We start from the raw sequence: 12,939 nt of genomic DNA on the forward strand, positions 1-12,939 counted from the left end.
ACTTCCTGTTTCCTCCTTTTTTCTGATGCATTAGAATTAGAATTGTTAAAGCATTTATCACTTGTGAGAGAAGGAAATTAAACTGAGCCACATCTAGTGTATTGTAGTCCCACAGACAGCTTAAGAAATTTTGACTCCCTCCCACTTAAACCCATCTGTATTTACCAGGATGGATAATCCTAGTTATTCCAAGAATGTGCATTTGAAGGCATTTCCTAAACTCTCTTCCATTTCTATTATGGAACAGCTGTAGACCTCTTATTAACTCAGGGTAATGGGAATGATTTATTCTGTCCTGTTTGCATTTCTTTATGCATTCCATTTGTATATGCTCTCTCACTAAAAAAAATGATTTGTTTTTTGTTGTCAGCCTACACTTTTAATAAGAGTATATACATTTATTTATAAATTATCTCAACACCATTTCATGTAATTTTCTTAAAAGCATGAGAAAGTTTTAGCCATTTCAGGAGTTTGATATAAAAGTTTCCTTCTACTAGAGTTAATCCAAGAAAAGTTGTAAGAACTGTAACCAATTTATAGTGCTATTCATGCAATAGTAGATTTACCAAAATGCCCTGCATTTCAATAAAATAAGATTAGATGTTAATATCTAAAAGGGGATTTTAGCATTTTGTGAGAGAAGAGATTTTTTTCAAGGAACTGAGAGTTACATGACAGAAATTTTTGTGTTATGAAAGCATGTTAGTGAGGTGGGAAAATGAAAATCAAAAATATATCTGGAGATAGATTTTAAAAGAAATATTTTGTCATTGTTTTGGCAGAAGGAAACTTTTCAAATTAATGGCTTTTGTCTCTATTTGTGTTTAGAAAGAGTTTTTGTTTTGTTTTGTCGGTCATGGGGCCTGAACTGTGGGCCTGGGCACTGTCCCTCAGGTCTTCAGCTTAAGGTGAGCACTCTATCACTTGAGCCACAGTGCCACTTCCAGGTTTTTCTGTTTATGTGGTGCTGAGGTGCATGCTAAGCAAGCTTTCTACCACTGAGCCACCTTCCCAGGCCCCTTAGGAAGAGTTTTTAATGTAGGAATTGTGCCTGTCTGCAATTATTCATTTATTTGCTTGTAAACACTCAAATATGTATGAATCTACCTCCTATGAGTGATTTTAGCACTATAGTAGTTATGGTTGCTCCACTAAAGTGCTTTTTAAAAATATTTTATTAGAATATATTAGTTATAGGAGATAGATTTCTTATGATACTTTCTAACATGAATATAATATATACAAATCAAATTCACCCCCTCTGTCATTTCCCTTATCTCCCTCTTCTTAAAAGGGTTTCAGGCCAGATATCAATGGATCACACATGTAACCCTAGCTAACTCAAGTGGTTGAAATCTGAGGATTGTGGCTCAAAACCAGCCTGGGCAAAAAAGTTCATGGGACTCTTATCCCCAGATAGCCACCCAAAAGCCAGAAGTGGATCTGCAGCTTAACACTAGCCTTGAAAGAAAAAAAAAAAAAAAAAAAACAATTTCAGTAGATTTCATTGTTTTACCTCCATACATGTATATAAAGTTCTTCAATCATATTCACCTCCTCCCTTTCTCATTTTCCCTCCTTGTGGTACTTACCTCCAACAGATTCTTAATGTGCCAGTTCAGGATATATATGCCTAAAGAAAGGTTAAGGTACCTACACAAACATGTTTATAACAACACTATCCACAATAGTTGAAATATAGAATCAGCGCAGATCCTCATGGATGAATAAAGAAAATCTTGTGCATATACACAATAGTGTTTTGTTTGATCATGAAAAAAATAAAGTGACAATGTTTTCAGGAAAAGGACAAAACTAGAGATCAACGTTATTAAGGTGAAATAAACCAAACTTGAACAAACACCACATGTTCTCTTTTTTTGTTTGCTTGTTTTCTTTTTTATTTATTGTGAAAATACTGTACAGAGGGGTTACAATTACATGGGCAAGATAATGGTACATTTCTTATCAAGCATTGTAGCCTCCTCCTTTGTTTCCCCTTCCCATCCCTTCCCATCCCTCCACCCCCCTATCTAATCCTCCCCTACCACATGTTTTCTTGTATGAAGAGTCTATTCCTTAAAAGTGAACAACAGAACTGTTTAACATACTTTAAAGTATTTTTTTCTTTGATAAATACCTCAATACTTTTTTCTTTTCTACCAGTCTTAGGGCTTGAAATCAGGACCTAGGCTCTGACCCTGAGCCTCTCTGTGCTCAGCATTAGCACTCTACCACCTGAAATACAGCACTATTTCTGCATTTATTGGAGATAAGACTCTTACCAACTTTCCTGACCAGGCTGGCTTTAAACGGGGATCCTTAGCCTCCTGAGTAGCTAGGATTACAGCTGTGAACCCCCAGGTGCCTGACTCATAAGTACTTCAGTACTTTTTAAGCCTCTGCTTTAAAATTATATTCATCCAGGTCTTTCTCTTCATCCTCTCATACTTTCCTTTTAAAAACTTTTAAAATATGATAGAATATGTTCTCTTTCTTCCTAGAGTATTATCTTCTGTCTCCATGCCCTTAATAAAGTAAATATGCTATGATTTTCCACTCCATATATTTTTGAAATTTTCTCATTTAAATTTATGAATCCTACTTAGTATTATCTCCATTCCATCTACATTTAGACAGAGCCACATTCACTTTGACATATATGCTCTTGGACTCAGTCTTCAGGCTGACTTGGCTGGCTGGTCTTAACATTTTTTTTTAATTTTATTTATTTTTTGTGCTTATGTGGTGCCAAGGAATCAAACCCAGGGCCTCATGCATGCTAGGCAAGCGCTCAACCACCAAGCCACCTTCCTTGCCCTGGTCTTAACATTTTTTAATCGGTAAACACTCCATTTGGGACTCTAGCTCATTCTTTATTATGATTTTTCATTCTTATTCACTATTTTATGTTTTCCTCTGTTTTCTTATAGAATTACTTCACAATGAGAATTGGTTAATTTACAATACAAAAACTACAAGCTCTCTCTTTATATTTAACCACAAAGTCAGGTTTCTAATATCCACCACAGTACCAAGTCTCTAGTATTAAATTGATTTGTTTTAATTTTTTATGCTTCCATATGTCTGCATTTTTTTTCAGCTGCCTACTGAATCACTCTTCTACCGTGCTGTTCTCCAGGATATTATTAAAGATTGTTATGGCATCACCAAATGGTACGAGGACTATATTCTCACAAGAATAACTATGGTAGGGTAGGGGATGTAGCTCAATTGGTAGATGGGCTTTCCTAGTAGATGAGCCTTCCTAAGCTATCCAAGGTGCCTTGGTTTGATCTCTATCAGATATGCCATTTTTTAATTAAAAAATTAACTATGTTATGTTTGGGTTAATTTATTAGGGGTAACTATTTTTGGTCTATAAAAGCTTTTTATTTGGCATAATACAAGTAACAGAAATACATCTCAGACAGTTTGTACATACTAGACAAATACTCCATCACTGAGCTAAATCCCCCAGCCCCTCATCTCTTTCATAATAAGAACTGTTGTACAAACATACAAGAAACATTTAACTTTTTTTCTGCTGTAATTAGGAGCTTCCAGTTACAGTTTAACTTTAACTTTGTCTTGTTGAGTATAATGGAATGGGAAAAAGAAAATCTAAATTTTAACAGCTGTCTCACAAAATGGAAACTGACTGTTTAATCCATAATGTGATCAAGTTGAAATTATGTTACATGTTTTAAATTGGAGAGTAAGTTAAACTTGTCATGGAGTTCCTGTGAGTAATCTTTGAAGCTTTTCATATGTAATATGTATTTTACCATGTGAAAGGCACAAAATAATTTATTAATATTTTGTAATGATAGAGAAACTGAATTTTGGTACCTTCTCTCCTGCATGTGCTTATTTTCATTATTTAGTTAGTATACATGCACTTCACCATTTCCTACAACTTCTTACAATAATGCTGTTTCTTTGGAAAGTACTATGAGTAAACTGTGCTTGCTCTTACATTGTATTTTTGGAAAAGTGTGTGGGTGGTGTTGGTTTGACTTGAGTGGAATTTTAATTAGATACTGTGCATTCACTTTTATTAAGAAAGAATACAATTCCTCTTTAGCATGCAGACCACGCTTTATTCTAACAGAGGCCCCCTATTTAATCTCTTCTTAAAATCCCATTAGTTACCTTTTGGAAGTCACGCCACTTTACTAACTTGTTGAAGATGTATGATATCTTCTTTATACCCCAAATTAAAATATCCTTGTAGTAGCACTCAAGGCTATTTTTAACTTGTGAATAATATCCTTTCCAGTGTAATCCATCATCTCAGTCTTCAGCCTGTGCACCCAGAGCAGATGCCCCAACACTGTCTGGGCTTATTATTTGTTCCCATGCAGCTAATTTTACACCTTGTATTCTTCCCTGGAACTATTCTTTTAATCAGGAATATTCTCTTCCCCATCTGCCACCAGCTACTCACTTGGCTACCTCACTCTTTTCCTTCAGATCTTCACTAAAAATTATTTTCATCAGGATCTTCAACAGTTAGCATCACTCCTTCCTAACATTTCCTATATGCTTTCTTGCCTCTATACCAGCTCTTCATTGGCTCTTCTTACTGATATATTATCTATTGTGCTTGTTTTTTTTTTGGTGCTCATCTTTCAATTCAGATATTATTTTGTTTTTGCTTTGTTTTGTCTACTTTGAGAGAACCAAGTAATCTGGCTGTAGAGTATTCTTTAAAAACTTTAGAAAGAGGATAAAGCAGGTTTTTATTATTCTATAATTATGTTCTAAATTTGTTTTCCCAAAGAGTGATAATCTTATAAAATATTATATGGGAGAAAATACTTTTTAATACGTTGAATGCTTTCTGTATAATCCTCTTCTTTAAGGCTCCTAGTACAAGTCAAGCAAACAAATCTATGAGATTCTTATCTCCAGATAACAGAAAGCAAAAAGTGGAGACATGACTCAAGAGGTAGAGCCTCAGCCATGAACAAAATAGACATGCAGTATCACAGGGCTCTAAATTCAAACCCTAGTAGTAGGGGAAAAAAAGATACCCAGTGTTCATTTAAAGTTTAAAGACTTAGTACTTTGGTAACAGCAGAAACAATGTCACCATTAAGAACATAAGCCTACTTAGGAACCTGAGACTGAGGCAGGATTGCCTTGGATGGCTAACTTCAGTGAGACAGACTCAGTCTCAGAACAAACAAAAACAGAAAAATGAGCTCTACTGCTAATCCCAGTTCCTACTTTCCCACTACATAACAAGTGTGGTCCTAATGCTTTAACATCTATTCACCTCTAATAAATCATATCCATTACATATCTAAGAAATTGCATTAGGATTACATTTATTCTAAGAGAAATTTATTCATTATTTATTCATTATTTTTATATATCAGGCAGGTCCTGATACTTTTGTGCTTCTGATTGTTACATTAGGCCTAAATTGCAGCAAAAAAATATAATATGTGATAGTGTAAATGTATTATTTTACAATGAAAACCATGTCATGATACTTTAGTTAAACTGAAATGAAAATTGGAGGCAAAATGGCTTCAAATCAGACCTAGTACCGCATATGGTACTTGATCAAGAGCTAGCTTTGAAGAGGTTCGCTTTTCAAAGTTGTTGAATTATTTTCACTATTAACAGGTATTGCCATGAAATGTGTACTATAATGTTAGTCAATAAACTAAATGTGTTTCATTACTCAATGGAAACTTTAAAAGACTTACTTATTCCTTTTTAAATAAGGCTTTGTATATTCTAAACTCAATTTTTGTTCTCACTGTATTGTTTTTATAATGTTTTCATCCACTTTTATATATTGTAAGAATTCTCAGAAGCAGATCCTAAATACTTTGTAATGTTACTTATAACTGTATACAAAAGTATTACTACATTTCTTTGACATCTGAATCTCATGCTATGTAATTCAAAAGATATTTAAAAGTATTTCATGTCTAAATTAAAAACCATCTATAATATAAATTGGAGAAACTAAAAAATGTTCAATTTTTTTTTGCAGTGATCAGCATATTGGGAAAATTTTTTCCAAATGTTCTTCCTTTCTGGATTATGTCAGAAAGTCTTTGAGGAAGCTTGGATTAGATGAATCCAAGGTAAGTGTGTGACTGTTATTTTTACAAAAGACAAGAATTTCTTGGGATAATATGTTGATCATAGTAAATAATTTACCTTCTACTTACTAGTAAGAGTTTAAATTAAAGTAAAACTAATTTTCCAAGCCAGACTGGTGTCTCACACTTGAAACCCTAGCTACTCAGGAGGCTGAGATCTGTGGATTGTGTTTTGAAGCTAGCCTGGTCAAGAAAATCTGTGAGACTTTTATCTCCATTAATTACCAAAAAGTTGAAAATTGAGTTGTGGTTTAGCTCTAGCTTTGAGGGAAAAAATATACCATTCTCTTGATTTTTTTGTTCATCTTCCTTGTTAGTGTGATAGTTCTTTAATATGTATTTCCAAAGAAATTTCTATGGGAAGTTTACTCTTAAAAATGTGCTATTTGGGCTGGGAAGGTGGCTCAGTGGTAGAGTGCTTGCCTTGCATGCATGAGGCCCTGGGTTCGATTCCTCAAGACCACATAAGCAAAAAAAAGCCAGAAGTGGTGCTGTGGCTCACCCAGAGTTCAGGCCCCACAACCGACAAATTAAAAAAGTGCTATTTCACAGATGAAAATTGGATTAAAATGCAAGACAACACTAAATAGGAATTTGAAATAAGCAAGAGAAAATTATTAATTTTTAATGCTTTATAGCTAAGGAAATATTTAAATACTAAATTCAAAATGCCTTTAAGCAGAAGAGCTCAGAAAAGCTATAATATCACAGAGTTCTAGACTAATAATTGAGAGCATATTATGTAATACAAAAGGTAAACTGAATATATCTCAAAGGGAAAAAGAACTTTCAACAGGAGTCAAATGATTTAGTAACTGAAATATTAAATTGAACTTGGGTTACTGTGCTATATTTAATTAATCATATATTGAAAATGAATAAAATATGTGGATACAGAAGAATGAAATTATTTTCTTCAAAGAGAAGACATCCATAACAGGATTAAGTCATATCAAGATTAAAGGATGTTATTATCTATAGCATTAATTGCCCATTTAGTCCCCATTTACTTTGATGTTTAACACAGTTGGACTAGTCCTAGTTTACTCTCCCCAGTGAAATAGTTACTAAAAAGCTTTTAGTTTAGGAAGGATTAAATCAGGTAACCTAGAGTACCTCATTTTTCATTGTATTTTTTTGTTTTGTTTTTGTGGTAATAATAGGATTTGAGCTCAAGGCCTCACATTTGCTAAGCAGTTACTCTTGCATCAGAGCCAGACCTCCTGTAATCCTGTACTCAACAATCTCAGCCTCCAAAGTAGCTAGTATTATAAGCATGAGCCACTGTTTCCAGATTATATAAAGCTCTTAACACAATGTGTATTTTAGCAATTGTTAAACTAGATGATACAGCTTTTATTATTTCATCACTGTGTTTTACTAATAACAATGCAATATGTGATTCTTACATTTTTATTTAGTTGCTAAAATAGTGACCCTCCTGCTCTTGTATAAATGAATGAGAATAGACACTGTGCTTTGCTTAAAATAAATATGCATTACGCTTTGTCAAAACTAAACAGTAAAAAGTCAGAAAGATTATTAGTTGTCTTTCTTTGTAGCTTTGTCTTACCAGGTTTAAGAGTAGCCTTATTAAATGTCCTTTAATACATTTATTAATATATAACTAGTAAAATATTAATATTGGTTTACATTTACTGAGCACTCACTAAGTGATATTATGCTAAAGACATCACAATATTATCTCATTTACTCTTCAACAAACATAACAATAGACAGTGTCTACTAGAAAGACTCCATGTAACCCTTCCAACATGTAGTTTGTTAACTGGACACAGGACTCAAAACAATAGCAACTGAGGTATTTCTTAACCATAGCTTTAGGTACACAGCTCTAAGCCAAATAATTTTGCACTTTTAGATTTTTTTTCTCATGACTTCAGTTATTCTTTGCTTTTGCGTTTATGCTTACAATCTTACAGAAAACCTTTGGGGTTTTTTGTTGTTGTATTTCTGGTTTTTGGTTTTTCTCAAGGCTAGCCCTCTATCACTTGCGCCACAGTGCCATTTCTTGCTTTTTCTTCTTATGTGGTACTGAGGAATCGAACACAGGTTTTCATGCATGCTAAACAATCACTCTACCTCTAAGCCACATTCCCAGCCCATAAAAAAACCTTTGTATAAAAATTTCAGTCATTTTCTCCATCCTAACTTTAGAAAAAATTATTTAATTCATATATCTCTTTCAAATCTACCTTTTATAGAGTTTCTCTTCCACACCACTTCATCAGCCTGGTTACTACATAAGGTTATACACTGTTCTAAGCATACTTACTTAACTTATTAGCAGTCATGATACAGAAAAGGGGTTGTTTGGCTTTTTTTTTTTTCTGGAGCTAGCAATCATCAGGCAAACAAGCCCAAGAGGAAAGTGAATAAAGACAAAATCCATGTTTGCCAATAGACAAAATAAATGTACTTCTAATCTGATCCAATATATTCTTATGCAAAATTGTGATCTGAAAGGTACACATTTAATTCAAAGGTAGATGAAGTTTGGGAAAGATGAGATGGTACAAGAAGCTACATGGAGCCGGGCGCTGGTGGCTCACGCCTGTAATCCTAGCTACTCAGGAGGCTGAGATCTGAGGATCACGGTTCAAAGCCAGCCCGGGCAAGAAAGACCGTGAGACTCCTATCTCCAATAAACCACCAGAAAACCGAAAGTGGCGCTGTAGCTCAAGTGGTAGAGCGCTTGCCTTGAGCTGAAGAGCTGAGGGACAACGCCCAGGCCCAGAGTTCAAGCCCCACGACCGACAAAAAAAAAAAAAAAGCTACATGGGTTTTTTACCAAAGGGGAATCTTTACTGAATGATTTTGTTGAGATTAAGCCTTACTCTTTGTTGTTGCTCTTTTTGTACTTTCTAAATTCAGAAGTTTAGTTCAATAAGAACAAGAAGACTGATCTTGAAAAATATTTATTTAGACATTTGGTAGTAACACTGACAAGTCCTTTCAGATTTTTTACTTAATCTAGCCTTTCATTGATGTTGACATGTATTTTGATATGTTACTTCTAGTCAGTTTCTGGTAAGCCCTTCACAAAGGCTTTCCACTTACAGAAACAACTTTTCATTTTGTATTCATATTTCATCAATTATGTAGTACTTACATTATCAAAATAATTTAACAAAAAAAAATAAACCTAGAGCCAGACACAGTGTCACAAGCTTATAATCCTAACTTTTCATGAGGTTAAAATCTGGAAGACTGATTCAAAGCCAGCTCAGGCAGAAAATTCCATGAGACTCCTTCTCTAATTAGCCAGCAAAATGCTAGACTGTAGGCATGGCTCAAGTGAGAGTGCCAGCAATGAGCAAATAAGCTGAGTGAGACATTGAGAGTTCAAACCCCAGTACTGGTTAAAACTGGTTCAGTAGTCATAAACTTCAACTGGATGATAAAGAAATGTATATGAACTGGAAAGTGGACCTCTAAGTATGAGGGTGTATATGATATGAGTATCATTCTGAGACAATATGGAAAGCAATGCTTGTTGATGGATTTGTTAAGTGGATATTATAAAAATTTATTATAAACTTGTGCTGTTACTGTGTTTCTGTTACTTTTGGTCTTTCTTTAGGACATGGTTTTAGATACCATTTTTTCAATATTTTACCACTACTTGTTGAAATTAAACAATATTAAGATATTAGTGATTTATGGTAGAATGAATAACCTATGATGTTGCAGCCAATTTAAATGAACTAATTATACTTACTTGCTTGGTAAATATACTTAAAAAGATCTCTTCAGACATCTAAGGTTCATTTTACAATAATTCCATATTTACTTTGATTTAGCAATATATTTGATACAGAAAATGTTAATTATTTGTTATTATTTTTATCTGGAAGCTGCCAGAGAAAATTATAATGGAGTACTATGAGAAATATAAGCCACGAGCAAATGAGCTAGAAGCATTTAATATGGTAAGCCTTAGATTTTAAACATATTAAATTGGGTATTTTGCTAGAAAACCATTCTATTAAGTTTTGTTATATGCCAACCAATCTCTCTTTTTTTTCTCATTGTATGAAAGAATTGCTTTGGATTATTTCCTATTTCAGGACTATATTAGGTGTCAGTAATGTAATAAAGAGAGCACATGGTAGATTCTCCTAAAGTATGTTATGAATGTGTGGAAAGAAGTTTCAGAGGCTTTTGAACACATATTGGTCTCAATGCAGTTATTTCACAACATTCCTTTTAATGAATTTCATTCTTAGTATTTCTTTGAAAGCTTTCTATCACATGTGATTGTTTGCTGGATTCAACCTCAAAGTTATTTAAAGGATATTATTTTCCTTTTTTATTTTAAAGAAATACTTTTGGTCTGTTCAGTATTTCTTTTCTGAAGATGTTGAACTCGTAATAGAGATTTGGCCTATGTAATTTTTCTGCAGATACATTTTCTTAAACATAAATGTTAAGAAACTAAACAAATCTCTTTTAAGTTGATCCTATGTTATTATTTCTTTTAGCTGAAAGTTGTTCTGGCCCCTTGTATAGAAACATTGATTCTTCTGGATAGACTTTGTTACCTGAAGGAGCAGGTAAATCCTGTTATTTTTAAATGCGTAACAAAATATCTTTATTTTAGGAAATAATATGAGCTCCTACTCATAGCTGTGATAATATTGTTTTACATAAAACTAATAAGATAATTTCCCTCAAATATTCTTTAAACATTCATTCTGTCTACTTTTTTAATAATATATAAATTGTATGTGTAATAAATGGCTTCAGAAAAGCTGCCATAACAAAGTTTACGTACGTTTAATTGTATGACAATTACTACAAATAGATAGTGACACAAACCACCATGACATATTTAATAGTCATAAAGATCATGCATAAAAATTACTGCATACACATTTCATGTTACAAAACTTTTAATTGACTTTTTTTAAATTTTTGATCGGTCATGGGGCTTGAACTCTGGGCCTCAGCGCTGTCCCTCAGCAATTCAGCTCAAGACTAGCACTCTTATCACTTGAGCCACAGCATCACTTCCAGAGATAAGAGTTTCACGGCTTTTCCTGCCCAGGCTGGCTTTGAACTGTGATCCTCAGATCTCAGCCTCCTGAGTAGCTAGGATTACAGGCATGAGCCACCAGCACCCAGCCAAAACTTTTAATTGTCTTTTAATTCACTTGTAAGTTTTTGGACAAATAAATCCTTCAGTAGAGGAACTTCATACTAATCAGTGAAAATTATTTTCTGGGTTTTTTTTTTCACAACCTTAAATGTTTATCTCTGTAGAGTAACAAAAAATTACTCTCTTGGATTATTGTTGGGAAAATATTTTTTGAAACTATGTTTTTAGACTCTGCTGACCTATAGTCAGACTATTGTGAATGTTAACCCATTATTAGACTCAGCTGTTATAATGTTTCCTCTATAGTCTTTTTATTTTAACAGTCTTATTTATCATGTGGATCTTTTCTTTTCAACAGGCATCTTTAAACAAATAGATTTTAACAAATGTGACTTTGTTCTATTTTTTTTTATGAAAAAAAGACATTGTTTTAAGTATTTAAATACTGATATACTTTCTTAAGTGGCCAGCTATCTCCAAATCACTAGAGAGCCTGACTCCCAAGTTGTTAGGTGACAGAATCAGTATGTATTTTGTCAGGTACGCATTTCTTTTTTTCGGAATTTTACATTGGCCTTCATACAAGCGTTAGGCAATGTAGTACCCATAAAGATTAACAGGTCCTAATGAAGTTACAGAAAGTACATAATTTTCAGTGTTAATATTTTACAGTATTGTATAAAAGTAACATTTATGCTAGAAAAAGTTAAAATATATGATTATAAAGAAAACAATTTAAAGTAACTAATACTTGCTTGCAATATTAACTATTAAATATATAGTATACTTTCTAAGGATGTTCTCAAATATATGTATATGTACATACTATTAATAGTTTAACAAAATAATCACTTTAACACATAGTTTTATTTACAATTTTTAAATAAAAGAAGTAAATATTATGTAATTATTATGTAAATATTATGTAAATCTGAACTACTAATCAATCTTGCAGGAAGACAGTGCCTGGTCTACAATTGTGAAGCTGTTTGATCCTGTGACATCTCCCAGATGTTATGCTGTCATTGCGCTGAAGAAGCAGCAATGACTTCAGTAGAAACAAGTTATTAGTTGTGTTTGTTTCCAGGACTTATTGCTGAGATTGCTTTACTAAACATTTATGTCCTATTATGTAAGTATTTTAAAATATTTGCTTTATATTTTAAATAATAATCAATTGAATAATAAAAAATCATACTATTTTTCTACTGTAAATGCATAAATTAATAAAGTTTGTTGTCATGAAATATTATAAAAGAGTTGACCAGCATTCATGTGTTAATGTCAGTAGTACTTTATAATCTGAGTTTTAATTCCTGTTCATATATGAAACTTTGATATTGGCTATGTATCACATTTCACTTCTGTTGACTTAGAGCACATTAAAAGGTGCAAGTGCAGTTATACCCAGGCGTTGAGTAGTATTTGTACTTTTTCTATATTTTAGAAAGGCTCTTCATGTTTCCATAAGGGAAAAATTCTGATTCGATAGGAAGACATATTGAGAAACCAAGCCAGTTATAAAAAGTATCTAATGTAAAGTGTACACTATTTTAATTGAAATTACATGAGGTTTTTTATTCCACTAAAGGAATGTGCATTTTCTAAGTAAGAGATTCACTTTGAGAACTTATGGGGCTATTTATCTTACTAAAATCAAGTGATGGTATAGCACTTAAAGGAATT

General features: G+C 33.0%; 1 protein-coding gene across 1 annotated transcript in view; it reads left to right on the forward strand.

Moving 5' to 3' along the window:
- Positions 1-12,485, forward strand: part of Mettl25 (methyltransferase like 25) — a 51,071-nt gene extending 38,586 nt beyond the window's left edge. Inside the window, exons 8-12 of the mRNA XM_069989294.1 lie at positions 3,107-3,180; positions 6,020-6,113; positions 10,010-10,084; positions 10,637-10,708; positions 12,209-12,485. Of these exons, the coding sequence (XP_069845395.1) occupies positions 3,107-3,180; positions 6,020-6,113; positions 10,010-10,084; positions 10,637-10,708; positions 12,209-12,301 (408 nt within the window). The 3' untranslated portion in view covers positions 12,302-12,485. The remainder of the gene's footprint in view (positions 1-3,106; positions 3,181-6,019; positions 6,114-10,009; positions 10,085-10,636; positions 10,709-12,208) is intronic.
- The last annotated feature ends 454 nt before the right edge of the window (positions 12,486-12,939 follow it).

The sequence above is a fragment of the Dipodomys merriami genome, unplaced genomic scaffold (genome assembly GCF_024711535.1).
Source record: "Dipodomys merriami isolate MVZ:Mamm:240054 unplaced genomic scaffold, mDipMer1.0.p SCAF_10, whole genome shotgun sequence".
NCBI classification, from domain to species: Eukaryota; Metazoa; Chordata; class Mammalia; order Rodentia; family Heteromyidae; genus Dipodomys; species Dipodomys merriami.